Source organism: Anser cygnoides, chromosome 3 (genome assembly GCF_040182565.1).
Source record: "Anser cygnoides isolate HZ-2024a breed goose chromosome 3, Taihu_goose_T2T_genome, whole genome shotgun sequence".
NCBI classification, from domain to species: Eukaryota; Metazoa; Chordata; class Aves; order Anseriformes; family Anatidae; genus Anser; species Anser cygnoides.
In genome coordinates this window covers 60,740,048-60,754,855 of record NC_089875.1, presented here as the reverse complement: position 1 = coordinate 60,754,855, position 14,808 = coordinate 60,740,048, and the positions used below count along the sequence as shown (strand labels likewise).

Here is a 14,808-nt window from a genome sequence, read left to right as displayed (position 1 = left end):
AATGTTTTCCTTTTCTGTGATATTACGAAAAGGCTGTCAGAAAAGCAGTGAAAGCCCACACCATCATCCCAATTATCTTATACCTTCTTTACACGCCCGTTACCAATAGATCCATTTATTATTTGCATCCATACTGTATGCTGTTTGTGGGATTGTACCTTGTGTGGTAGGACCTAGGCATCAGACTGCAACTACTGTAACAGAACTTATTAAAACAAAACAAATCAATTCACAACAGGTTTTCTTGCAGAAGATCAACACATAACTATGCACCCTGCAGTTAAATACAGGAGTACTAATACTTCAAGCTGTTTTCACAAGGACAATCACAAGGGAATCTATGAACTTTAAATTAAGACCCCAGGTAACCCATCCTGGGAATCACAGTGGTCACAATGGCCATTCTATCCCATCCTTGAGACAGTTTATACCATATTTACAATGGTCTAAAATGTCTGCTAGAACAGACCTACATTTTTCAATTTAAGATTTACCTTTTCCCCTTCATACACTCTATGATTATTATTTTAGTTTGTATCTACTTTTTTTTTTTCTGCCTTGCTGTTTTTCAGGGTTTGTAGGTGCGTTGCTTTTTTTTTTTTTAATAACTTTTTCCCTGAGAAATTTTGCATGCTCCTATTTGCTCCTCTCTCTGTTCTCCTCTGCATTCCACTTTATCCTGCCAATCTTCCCCATGGTGCAGTACTCTTTCAATATTACAGGTAAGCTGGTACAGTTTAATGCCATCAGTACCACTGTACTGAGTGCCTAGCAGAGCTGGGGCATTCTCACCATGCACACCACCCTTATGTGACAGCTTCCTGTACTGTTAGTTTTCAGACCATTGCTCTTCTACTTCAGAGTTTGAGAAACTGCATTATGATGTGAGGGACAAAGTCCTGGTCCAAAAGGTCAGAGAAGAGGGATGTGAAACCACCCTGTGCGAGGCAGATCTGCCTGTTGTTCCAGCTGTTACAAACACAAAGGCGTCAGCCTGCTTACACTTCTCTCATAATGAACATACACCTGCAGGAACCTTCTGAAGAATTTAGATTAACACTTGATAGAAAACTATTTAAAGCTACTTTCAGAGAAAGTGAGAAAAGAACATAAAAGATGCTCAGGCATTCCTTAATCTAAAGGGGAATCTCTCCTTACCTTGACCAACATCTGCCTGGACAGCAATCTCTTCCTGATTTGCAGATTCTTCAGCACCTGCTGACGTTCCTTTACTCTCTTCTGTCCTCTCTTCAGTGACCTTTTCATCTTCCTTTTCTGGTCTTTTCTTCTCACTCTCAGGTTTGACCTCTTTTTTGACAGGCCGGATATTGCCAGGAGAAGGAGGACGTGCCTGAGCAGAGGACACTTTGGAGGAACCAGGTGAAGTTACCTGCTTGGGTGTGCCAGGCAAAGAAGGCAAAGACTTTGATGCATGCCTGTGTAACCGCAAAGAATGACAATCACTATGAGACATGCTCTGCTGGACACCACCTACATATCACCTCTACAAGTGCAATAGCTAAATACAGAACAACTTCTCTATTTCTCTGCTATCAAGCAGAACTCCTGGAGCAACCGATTAACTTTCATGCAAAATGCTTCTCTTTGCAACTCTCCAGAAGTGTGAGCACTGACCCAGCCAAGAAGGAAGAAAACAAGTACATTCCTCTTTTTTCCCCTTTCTTAAAGCAACAGCATTTTTTTTTCCTAAAAGCAGTACCATCTTTCTTCTGTTGCAGAGAGAAAACATTTATACCACCAAATAAGTTTGCATTGATTTTCCTGTGGAGGCTAACGTAATTAATACAACAATTAGAGCTGCCTATAGCTCAACCTCCAGCTAAGCATGTACTTGGCTTACCAAACTGGAGAGGGAGCTGGTGATCTAGTTTTGGGGTTGGAAGAAAAATGACCTCCTTTAAAGCTGGCTGAGAAGGTAGATGACAAATGGTCTCTCTCCTTTTCTTTTTTGTCAGTCTGTAGTTCAGCAAACAAAAAGTCAAAGTCAAGCCAGAGTTCACATGAAGAAAGCAAAGCAAACTCAGTTAAGGATGAGGGGTTAGGGGGCTGAGAAAAAGTAGTGCTGAGTCAGTAGTTTCCACAGCCTGTTTGACAAGTTCATTAATAAGCTTCTGTAGTCTGACACTGTCAGTAAATATGCAATTGACAACAAGAATCCTTAATCATGCACTCTACTGTCTTTATATGTAATGCACTAATTTTTACAGAGGCAAAAAGTTACCTTTTAAGTTTTGATCTTTGCTGTTTGCCGCACAGTGCCTTCCACTGCTTCTAAAGTCTTATTTGTCATAAAGACCGGATTTCATTTGGAGGAAAAGAAAAAAAAAAACAACAAAAAAAACACTCCCCAGACTCCCACTTAGTCACAGTCCCTATACAGCACAAGCTTTTTGTTTTCATGGTTGTACATCAACACCACAGATGCCCTCCAGCCCTGAAATGCGGTACAACAGTTATCCTGTTCTCCTTTTTCTTGGATGATTCGCCAGCATGTTTTTTTTTGCCATTGATTTTTATATGTGGTAGTGATTTCATCTTTTTCCTTCCTAATGGCTTATCTCAGGATGAGAACTATGAAAGATCACTCTATTTCAAAAAAAAAAAAAAAAAAAAACATGTCTGGAGCCACAGTGCTTTAGAACCTCACTAGTTGAGAGCTCTGTAACACTTCTCTCTCCTGAAATGAAAATCAGTTTAGCAACTGGAAAAGAAAGATGGAAAACAACTTCATGAGCACATAACCCTTCAGTTTATCTTCATAAATCCAAGAGGGTTTTTTTTGGTTGTTATGGATACAACCAGTTATTTTAAATTGCCAAAAACATCACTTAATATTAGCAACAGGTGGTCCTTCAATCCAGAAGTTGTTACTTGCGAGTAATTAGCCAGCTCTTTGCCAATATCATTTACTAGAGTTCTACTGATTAATATGATAATAACCACCCAAGTCATCAGAGCATACACAGCCAGAATAAATGCATTAAGATGAAAAACTTTTGGCTCACTAGCAAAAACTGTCTAAATAGGATCTACCTCACTGGTCCTGAAAACACAGCATCAGCAGTTTTTTTCTCAATAAAGTCAAAAACCTGAATTCCTACATAATATTACCAATAAAATAAAAGGTTCTCCATAACATACAAGCTACTGAAAATAGCTTTTAACTCTGTCATTTGGTATTAACAATATTCTTACATCATCTCCTTCTCCAAAACGTATCAACCTTCCTTCTTTTTAATTTAAACACAAAACAATGAGAAAGACCTGAGAGGTGCCAAACTGATAGCCCTGGAGTTTACAATGTTCTCTTCACATAGTGTGAGATTTCTCTACACATATACCCCAAAGCTATGCCTCAGCCTCAACTTCAGTAGACTATCATCTGCCTCAAAGATTAATAGTGGCTATGATTCATGCTACTTTCATCTAACACTGCTTCCAACAAGGATATTAATAGCAGCACTGCCTCCTGCTATTTTGCCCATCAGACCAAATGAAAACACAAGCTCCGCTTACACAAATTATTTGCAGAGATGACTTCACACTTACCATACTCTAAAACTCAGGCTGCAGAGTACAAGAAAAAATATAACTACCCAGGTTCAGCAAATGGTATCTTAAATGGAACTGACTGCATCCTGTTGGCTTGGAGCGCAGTCAACATGAATTTGGTCTGCCTGCGTAACACTGCTACGATTTTCCCTGGAAGTTCAGATCAGTCACAATACTGCCACCAAATCATTCAGAAGGAAAAGAGAATCTGTGGAAAGCTGTGCTTACAAACCACGCTCCTAAAACAACCTCCTCCTTTTCAATGAGGAAAAATTATTAGCCTGGTCTCCTTAAAAAGTAAAGCTAACGTGAGAGCACTCTGCATGCTTCTGTATACGCATGTATGTGAGTGCACACCTTCCTCTCTTTATCCCAGGGGCTCCGATGAATTTGCAGGTGCCTCAGAAGATACGAGGTTCTAAAGGCTTTGTGAAAACAGGTGGCTGAGAAAAAGATTCCTACTGGGGGAAAGTTGCAACACCAGCTTGGGTCGTAAAGTCAGAGAATCCACAAGTGAAAAGGACAACACTGTGTGACAGCCTCTGTGCCTCATCAGAAGCTGAGGTACCTGCTCTACAACCATGGGTGTTTTTTCCAAGCAGATTCTTTGGTGTGTTATCAGGCTATGTCACCAGATAATGTAATATATAGCCGTTAAAATCCAACCAACAATGGAACAAACTGGGGGCTGTGGGGGCCTGCAGAGTGGATTATCAGATTCATAACTATTCCTATTCCAGCAAGCAATTGAATCAGGTGGTTATGGCATGAGACACCAACTTATGTACAACCGGCATGCTTACCCCCGTAAGATGTGGTGTTCTCCTACGTCCAACAGCATCAGTAGAGGCAAAAAGTTTTGCTCGGTCTGCTGTATTCCTACAGCTCATGGTCTTGTAGGACAGAGGGCTGATGGGGCTGCAAGATGCTGAACGGGGACAAATGGGGATAACTACGGTGTTGGTTGTTTTTGTTAATTATTAATTTTAATTACAGAGGAGCAGTGGAGAATTGACAGAGGAAAGCCAGCAGGAAAAGAAACAATAGAGAAAGAGAAAAGAAAGAAGGTATTAATAAATAGAGGAATGACTAATTCTCAGATCAGAACCATAATTTGATACCTTAGCTTAGCCATATGTATAGTAATGATACAATTCTAGTATGTACTCACGTACTTTTCCATTCGTAAACTAATAATTTCTTTTCAATAAATTAAGATGTATGCCACATAACTGGGTAGTAGAAAATATTTTTCTGTTAAGCTTTTATACAGCTGGTTGTTCTGAAAAAGCATTGGACAAGACAGCTTGTCTGAAATTGATTAGCTTAGGATATGCATTGACATGAATTTCAACTACATTGGGAATAAAAAACAATCAAACTAAAATTGAATTCCTATTAATTGGCCTTGGAAGTAGAGGATAATAAAAGGAGACACACAAAGATCAAAACACACTAAGAGAAAACAGTTTCATCTGGGAAATCAGTGATATCGATTGTTTTCTACAAGTTTTAACAAGTGATGTGTGTTTTTTTTAATGCTTTTTTAAGAATATTTGAAGCCTAAAAAAGAACTTTTAATATTTCTTGATAATGGTACAATAATAGCCAACTTGAACACATTCTTGACAGCAAAGTATTTTACATGTTACAAAAAGCAGACTGAAGACAATAAATCAACCTGGAAATAAATACTTGGAAGAGTAACCAGGAAGGCAGTTTTCTTTGGTTTGCACAAGGACAAAGACTATTACCAATGCCAATGGCAAATTATTAGGTGTATGGTGTTCTGATTACAGTCTCAAAGAGAAATGTGACACTGCAAAATGAATCACTGGAAACTTTTTGCGGTGAAGTATTCTTAGACTTTCTCTTGCTTTACCTGAAAATTATATTACCGCTGCAAAGTTTTATTTGTCTGTTTGTTTGTCTCTCTCCTGGTCATTTAATATAGTCTTAGCATAATTATTATTCAGGATATTACTTGAGGGAAAAGAGTAGAGCTTCTATAGGATAGCTTCTCTACCCCCCACCCCTTAAAAAGAAATAATTAAAAAATGACATCCTCATTTTCCTAAATAGAAAACATTTCTTGCCTTTAGATACCTCTGAGCACGCTTGAAAGAACACACAGTTCTACACAGGTATTTCTTCCAGTCTTACAGCAGTACAGCTGCTGTTACAGGAAGAGCTCATGGACTTAACAGTACTTTATGGACTTAACAGTCCTAACTCTGCAAATTCTCCCGCATTGAGAGATTAACGTTATGAATAAAGGAAGTCTCATGTAAATGTTATAGCAAGGGCACTCGTGCTTGCCTTATTTATAGCGATTTACATTTAATGAGGTATTAAAAGGTGACTGACTTATAAAAATTGAAAAACAAGAAAACACTTTTTTTTTTTTCAGTTGAGCATATCTAACCAGACAGGAGGCAGTGGCAAAACATATACTTAAACAGCTTATAATTTATGCATTTTTCACCCTCTGTGAATCAATTCTGTTGCTGCAGGTTGATTAGCTAAAGTTACCACAGAGGATGACATTATTAATGCTGAAAGACAAGCAGTTCGTTTTCATTTGCAAGGTTGCCAAACAATGCTATATGAGACACTCCCAGTGAATCAGGATATACCAACAGGATTATATACAGAGAGGAGCTTTTGGAGAGTTATTTAAAAACAACATTTTGGTTTTGGAGTTTTGTTTAAAAAAAAGATCCAGATGTACTCTTATGCTGGATGTCCCTAATAGTTCACAACTTCAATTTTAAGGCTATGAATCCACATTTAATTTGATTTTGATTTTTTTTTTCACTGTAATTCATCTTTACAGCCAAAGGGCAGGGTAATTTTCTAGGGCATAATGATAGACTGGGATGAGTGGAGTGCTCAGAGCACAGCTGTGAGCCATTACCACCACCTGATCATTAATCTCCAGGAAGTGTCCTGCATGAAGGAACTGCAATTATTGCTCCTACAGAATAATACCTGGAAAACAATGAAAAGATGGATTATTTTTGCGGGTGGTACAGTTCCAGTTAGTATAGACAAGGCATTTCTGGGGAGTTACCTCAAACTGATGACTGTGCTATTTGCAATCTTTCTCAATATTCTGTTCAGTTTAGAGCTTATTGTTCAGTATAAAACAATAGCAGTCACAGAAAAATCTTCATGCTTGCTTCAGTTAAGTAACCATTAACAAAATCAAGACACTTTCCTCAGCTATTCCCTAACGAAGAGCTGAATTTCCAATATCCTGCTTGGTAGATGACATTAAATTTTCATTTTACAAGCTGTTGCTTTAAAGGACATGAAGCGCTAAAAGGAATTTCTACTTGCTAATTCCACTGTTTGAAGAATATCATCCACATTTTTGCTCCTACAGCGCTACCCCCATGGAAACGTACTGTAGCCTAATTAGTGATAAGAGTTCTTAAGTGAAAGCTTCTTTAGAAGTAATCTTAGCAGATCTCTATTCCCTCTTACCTTCTATGTCCTTTAATTAAAATAAAGATCTACCCATATTAAACAGGAAAGACTTGCCTAGACTTAAACATTCGGCATGTGCAGCAACATACTCCTGCTATGGTAAAATCCCTCGTGCATGATCATAAAACAACCGGTGATAAGAGAAAAGGCAGTTGTCATGTGCCTAAAATACATAATAAACCAGTATGTCCTGGTTGTCTTTGAAATACAGTTTTGCCTGGGCCCTAAGTTATCACCTTGCAGTATTTACATATTTTTGTGTGCTAATTTTCCTCTCTGGCATATCAAAGAGCTGTTCTGGGGTTGGCAGAGAACTTTACAATTACTGTAACCTCACTAAACCTGCACATTTAACTTTACATGGCATTAAATCCACTGCAGCCAGGGCCTACCACTCTACAAGTCCAATATGTTTCCCTGTGGAAAGTGCCCTGCTGCAGAAGGAAACGTCTTTGCAGAAAGCAGCTCACAGCATTAGCAGTGGGTGTGCTGAAACCACTCCTTACAGCACTGCAAGCATGCTTAAACAGCCACTGACAGCATGACATTGTTTCCCTGTGTGTGTTATATTATTTTGTTACCCTGATAAAGAAGTAAAAGATAAATTAAGAGAGAGGTGGGGGGAGAAAGAGAAAGAGGCATAGCAAACAAGTAAGTGTAGCAGAAGTTTTCATGCTGTCAAGCCATCTAGTCCAGGTTTTTCAAGATCATTCTGGGGTGCTACCGTACACGCATGATTAGGTAGGTAACTTTACAGCATCCTACAGGGAACCTGGAAAAATAAGTGGCTGAGACATGAAGTCTCTGCTCTTGGAAGTTTACCTGCATCTCCAGACAATGCAGCTGTGCTTTTACTTCGGGCCAGGAATGAGTGAGTGGGCGTCAGAAGCCTGCTAACGATGCTGCTCTCCCATGGACTGAGCTGCAGACGGCGAGCTGAACGTGCATCACACAAGCAAGATGTTAGATCAGACACCGCAAATGACTACGCGTTGCAGAGGTATTAGTATTGCAACCTCATTGCTACATACCCACAGAAATCTTTAAACTGTCCTTTAGAGACCCAAACCATACAATCACTCTGTTTTGCATTTTATTCTTATTCCATTTTAGTAGAGGAATTCCTATAGAACACAGTGCTGAACGTTTGTTTTGTGCTACTGTCTGTAACGTTATTCTAAATAGTTATCAGGTTAATACTGATATTTTTCACATATCCCACATTCCCTACTATCAAGAATGGTAGGATAACTTCTGTATTAGGAGAGCTGTTGCCATTCCTAAATACAGACTCTGACAAAGATGTTTGTGTCCCAAACTCTTTCCACATACTACATACAAATAAATAAGATCAATTTCTAAAACAACTTCTGCAGTCTTCCAGCCTAGAAAAAACAAAGAGTGTTTTTCATTAATATACAGATTTGTGTCATTGAAAGAGGCTTTGTCAAAGCATCACAAAAGGATACAGTGTGCCTGAGCTGCAGATACCAGGCTCAGCAGCTACAGTCATCTCAGCTATACATGGTGCGCATTTGATCACTAATTCTGTGAGAAATCCCCCTAATGACAATTTTTTGATTTACAACAGTAACAAGACCCAACTTTTTGCATTGTTAGTCTGTTTTGAAAACACTTTATGCATGCTGATCTGGCTGCAAACACTCCCTCATCTTGCTTTTCCCCCACTGCATAATGCAAATTTAGCTTGCCAATATTTTCCCTTTGCCTTATAAAAAAAAAATAATAATACTATTTAAACATTGATTATGGGAAAGGAGTATCCAAAAGAATCCTATAAATTATTGTTCAGTTTAACTGAATGGTTCTTCAATATTCTGATGCAATAAATAAAGGGTATTATTATTATTATTATTAGCATAACAAAACAAAACATTCAACTAGTTCCCAGAGTTCATTATACTAAGCTTAGGCCATAGCAATAATCTCAGTGTTGTGGGTGAAATCATGTCTTCTTACACCTCAGCATTCCTTGGCCTAAGTTTGGTGTCTATGGCAAGAAAACTGCAACTTGAATTTAGGAGGTGTAGTCTCTAAAAACATTCATTGACATGACTGGCTGCAATAAAGCTGAGACTAAATTGCATTTTTAACACGAGAGATTCATCACTTCTAATAGTCATAAACCTGGAATCTGTCTTCACTCCACAGAGAGCCCCATGAAAAGAGGGGCTGATCTCGATAATCTCATCCTATGAGATTATAATGGCCTAATCTGCCCTCGGTGCTGTTTTTTCACTTCTCAAACTGCTCCCCTAAATTCTGCTAACTCAGTAAGTGTCATTAATAGAGAAATACAGTACTCTCAAACACAGCAGGCTCTCTGGATAAGTGTCCTTACATAATATACTACTGCCAGCGCTCTGTGATTAATAGCTCCATTGTGTGTTGGTACAGATTATACAGAGACACAAAATACACTAAAGAGACCTCCATTACAGCACACACATCATCATTAAACTTGCAATTTAACAATGAAGAAAAAAAAAATCAAAAGACTACCATTAAACTGTACACAACCGTGGTAAAATCTTTGCTTCCTTTCTTCACTGTGTGTTATGCTTAGTATGATCATTTTTAAGCCTACTGTTGCAAGACAGCACCTTTTTTGTCGTCTCAGGCTTTACTAGGTGCTGAGTCTGGATTAATTCTCCTACCATTGTTTAACAGAAAGACCATACAACTCATCAGAAGAAGAATGCTGCACAGATATTGGCTCCACACCTTAGAAAGTGATCCCTGAAATTTTAGGCCATAAAGTCATTACCATACATACCAAGAACTTACTGGAGTTTGTTTGTATAGCTGCAAAGAGCTGATAAGTAAATGCCATAATGCAATCTGGGCCTGTGGGCCAGCTGCAGATCTTACATGTGAGGCCCCACAGCACAAGTACTGTGAAGAGGCCAAACCTTACGCACGTTGCCTCCTGGAAGCAATGCTGTGCCCACAGCACCCAACTAACAGCACCAGGGCAGTGTCTGGGAGAGGGTTAGCTGACATGCTCCAACAGTGAGCGAAGAGAGAGAAGCGGGGTTTTGTTGGTCTATTTCAAGCAGTGGTTTGAAGGTGTCAAAATAGTTTCAGCCAGGAGCTTGGAGGTGAATCTCCCTAAATCTCTAAAATGGGTTTAGGTCAGCGTTCATTTAAACACATCTAAGTTTTGCAGATCACCATCATTGCTGACTGAATTTTCCAAATGCACAGCTCCCTGAAAACACCACCCTTGACACTTAAAATACATACTCTACCAGTCCTTAGCGTTACCATCAACCTAGAACAGCCAGATAAACTTTGGCTCAGCGAGTTCCAAGTACAAGAGCATTAATAACTAAATTCTTTGAACAACTGGGCTTTGGTGTACAGTTCACACTGAAGCAAGCTGAATACAAAACAAAGAGTGTCCCAGAATAATAAGAAAATCATAAGAACAGCTTTAAAACATTGAGGTCATTTTGTTTTCTTTTTTTTTTTCCTTGCTGCTCTTGTTTTTAAAGCACTGTGGTGATATTTTCAAGCTTTACTACTTCGAAACACCTGACAGAGAAAAGTTTTTTTTTTTGTTGTTTTGGTTGTTTTGGTTTTGTTTTTTCTCTCATGGTATGCTAGGCTACCACTTTCAGGGCTATTTGCTCCTCAGTCCTACACTGGAAGCACATTCCTAGTACAGGTGCTGGTGGAAGTACCCCTACCTCCAGCTACTAACAGGTTAGTTTAAACATATCAATGAAGGTCCTTATTGCCTAATTTGTGACTAGAAAAAAAAAGTCCGTCACCACCAAAAAAAAAAACCACAACAAAACAACAACAAAAACAAAACAAAACAAAAAAAACCCCACAAAGTGTCAGGGAGCTGGCAACAGTGACTTGCTTACAGTCATCTGTATTTATCTTCAGTATATACCAGCTGAACACTGGAAAGTTGTCTTAGCAGCAGCAGAATAAATTGTAAGTAAGCAAACAATAGCATCTGATTATTTCTAGCAACAGATGGGAGGCATGGATTTAACAGGTCTCCTGATGAGCACCGCAAAGGAAAGACTCTCACTGATACGTGGTGGTTGCTCACAGACAGACACAAAAATGCTGATGAGCAGATGGGAAAGACTATTCTATCCTTAGATTCTCCTTCAGCAGGTTACAATACTGGAGCCCTTGAACTTCTGCTATACAGGTGGCAGACAAAGGTGATGCAGTGATCAAGACCATCACATGTTTTGAGAGAAACTCTCTCACTGCAGAGGAAGAACATCATAACTACAGTGCAGGTTTTGCTTTTCTAAACTAAGGAAGTCATACTTTATCTACGGTAGTATCCACTTGCTAAGTTTTCCTTAAAGAGCACCATTATCAGAATTCATTGGTTGACAGCAGCTTTCTCCAACTGAATGTTTTTCTTCATATTTTATTACAAAGTTTGAACTATCCAGACCTGTACCACTCACATAAAAGCCTATTCTAGCTGCCTGATTATAAAATTCTCATAAAGAACTATGTAGCAGTATTATACTTAAAAGAAATCCACCAGGCAATCCACTAATGAAAACTATTGTCTTTGGCTGGGTCATAATAAATCCTGTCCTTCAAATAGTAAAAAATAAATAAATAAAAACAATAAACTACTGCTTAACAGAAGACATGTTCTTGATGACAGCTGTAAGCCACTTAGGGTAAGCTTATCATCCTCATCTCCAGCTCCCTGTTTTGTGGGTAGGAGTATGTGTTACACGACAAAACATGATTGGGTGCCCTCTGGAAGGTGACAAGGGGAGCAGACAGGCAGATCATTCCTTTAAGCACGTGTCTTAAGATGCTGAGGCCAGCTGGGCTGCCAGCAGCACTTACCCAGTGTGCTCAGCTAGACTGGGGTGTATGACTGCACGAGAAAGAGGGCATTTATAGCATTTGGGTTTGCTTTCTGCCTTGGAGTCTGTGAAAGACATGAGACTTCTGAGGAGTCCTGTGCTGGTTTTAATGGAGACGCTAAGCAAGGAATGCTTTGGCATTTAAAGTTTTTTACATATGGCCCTCACTTCCTTATTCCTTCCCTTCCCCCATCATTAGACTGCCTAGTACTAACTTCTCCAGGATTTGAAATCGGTGGCAAAAACTACAGCACTTTGACCTACAGCCCATAAGACACTACCCTTCATATGTAATGCCATCTGCTGTTCCCTCTTCCTCCCGAGATCCTTCCTCAAAGAATCACCCCTGGCAAAGGACCACCTGGAAACAATATATATACATACACACCTAAAAAGGTAACAAAATAAAAACTACTTGGGTTTCTACATTTAGAGTGGAAAAGTATTGGAGCTTTGGAATAAATTATTTCCTACGATAACCCTATTTTCCACAGGTTAGCAGACTCCACAACTGTGTTAACCCACAAGGATTAACATGGTTAAATCAATCTGAAACAAACATACGAGCATGCACGTGAAACGTGGCACTTAAAACATACAAATCATGATGCCTACCACCCGGTTTTGCAATAAAACTGAAGCTCCATTCCAAAAATTGTTTTTGAAAATATGCACTTATCTGGATTGAAATGGGACAGAACTTCTCATTCTCAGTAGAGGACAAAATATCCCTACTGGGTACTTTACTACAAAGCTGTTTGCACAAGTTATACAAGAGACATTCTTTTATTAAACTCCTTTTGGCTCAGTGCTTCAAAACCCCATAAATCCTCAGAACAGAGGCAGCAATTCAGCTACCTTAACTTATAAAAGCCTGATTGTTTATCAGTTGTGCAGAGTTGTAAACATCAAAAACATACACCAAAGTAAAGCAATCTTTAAAAGACAAAGTCAATAAACAGACACTGTATGAAAAACCCCATATCCCCTCATTAAAAAAAAATAAATCAGAAGTGGTAATAAAATAACTGCTTGAAAGCTTCATGCAACATGTTCTAAGATACTCAAGAACTACTACCAAAGTAAAAGAAAAGCAAAATAATGACAAAATGGCCTAATGTAAATAAAAGGTCATAAATGATTGCATGCACTATGGAGAGATGTGTTCTTTCAATTGCTGTACCTCATTTACTAAAAACCTGACAGAAGCACCGCTTTTATCATTTGCTGAAGGAAGATTGTTTAGGTAAATTCTCTTGTTTTAAAAATGAGAAATACGTATTTGTTCTCACAGGAAAAAAAGATGTTCAACCATTTACTTTTCACATTTGGAGTCTTTTCACTCCATTTAGATAAAGTACAGAAAATGACTTCAGAAACTTGTTTTACGTGCAAAGCCATACATCAGTACAGGACATTTTCTTTCTCGCTCTTTTTTTTTTTTGTCCTCTTTGAAACTGTACCTCTGTCTGAAGAATTTAGTAATGTTGCAGATGAGGAGGAGAGCCGCTTGTTAATGACTGGATCAACATGTTTCGAAAGGTTCATTGTTGAAACAGACCGCCTGTCTGGATCTAAAACAAATGGAGATAATGCTAATTGACAGCCCACATGCAGTAATGCCAGTTCCTAGCTCACTAGTGGGAGGAGGAAAACATGACTAGGTCATTCCTGCTCTACCACAAGAACTTTCAAAATAGAAAGGACTTCTCAGCAGACGTTGTACAGATGACTCAAAGACTGGGCACAAAACTGTCCAATTTAAATTTAAAATGTCTGAAATATTCTGATCACTGATTATCAATCAGGTTGCAATCCAAGGACCTTAATGGAAGATTTGAAGTAGATACTAGTAGCCAAGATGGTATTTCCATGTTCCTTTTGATATGCTCAGAAACCCATCACTCATGTCTCAAAATAGAGAGCTTCAGGGAAAGGACTTGGAAACATGAGGTCGTTCATATCAAACCCTTTAGCACCTGAATCAAAGGTGACATTGGGCAAGGCACTGTTATTAGGCAGACAGCCAGCATTGTGATAAAATCATACTGAAAGATTAAGGGAAGGCTAGTCCACATGGGAAGCAATGGTAAGTACAAGAGGAAATCAAAGACATAACTTCCATAGTTCTGTGAAAGAGGTGAATTTCCCACCACAGAGTCATTTTCTACCTGCTGTGAATGAAGTTGCAGTTTTGGATTGACTAACTACACACAGCTTAATAGATAAAGAAAATGAATCTCTGTAGAAGGCTACAGACTTCTTGTGATGCACACTTGGTACGTGATACTAAAGGGATTTATTTTGCTTTTAGTCTCTGTGGACTTCGAGCAGCATTACAGCATTTGCCTGTGCAACTGCTGCAGAGTCAGCATCTGCACCCTGTTGGGACGATGATGGTTCCTTCAAGAATGCAGATCATACGTGCTTTGTGCATGTGTGTATGTGTCATGGGAAGTTGTTAGGAAGGGCCAAAGAGGAAGAATGAGCTGGACAGGCCAGCTATGTGCTTTCTCTTCTCCCTCAAAAATAAATAAATAAATAAATAAATAAATAAATAAATAAATAAATAAATAAATAAAAATAAATCTAAGTGCATCAACTAAATATCCTCCACTGCAAGTTTCTGTTCAGAAAGGTGGCAATCAGAAGATGCTGGGAGAGCTGACTGTGCTTTTGCTTACATTTTTGCATGTACTGATCAAAGCATTTAAACACGCTGAAATCCAGTGAGGCTTGAGCACGTGCCTAAATGCTCTGCTGATTCATATTCCGTGTGTCCACAGATACATCCACATACTGTTTTGGAAGCAGATATAAGATCAGGGCACCGATAACGTTAAAGAGGAGGATGCTG

At 38.8% G+C, this 14,808-nt stretch overlaps 1 protein-coding gene across 8 annotated transcripts in view; it reads right to left on the bottom strand.

Moving 5' to 3' along the window:
• MAP7 (microtubule associated protein 7) overlaps positions 1–14,808 on the bottom strand; it is a 112,651-nt gene that overhangs the window by 19,742 nt on the left and 78,101 nt on the right. For 6 of the 8 annotated variants that reach the window (XM_048075727.2, XM_048075721.2, XM_048075722.2 and 3 more), the window contains 5 exons: positions 13,415–13,525; positions 7,888–8,001; positions 4,377–4,525; positions 1,862–1,977; positions 1,159–1,436 (listed from right to left, as the gene is read on the bottom strand). In XM_048075727.2, the coding sequence (XP_047931684.2) occupies positions 1,159–1,436; positions 1,862–1,977; positions 4,377–4,525; positions 7,888–8,001; positions 13,415–13,525 (768 nt within the window). The remainder of the gene's footprint in view (positions 1–1,158; positions 1,437–1,861; positions 1,978–4,376; positions 4,526–7,887; positions 8,002–13,414; positions 13,526–14,808) is intronic. The other 2 variants (XM_048075724.2, XM_048075726.2) reach the window with 1 other exon arrangement.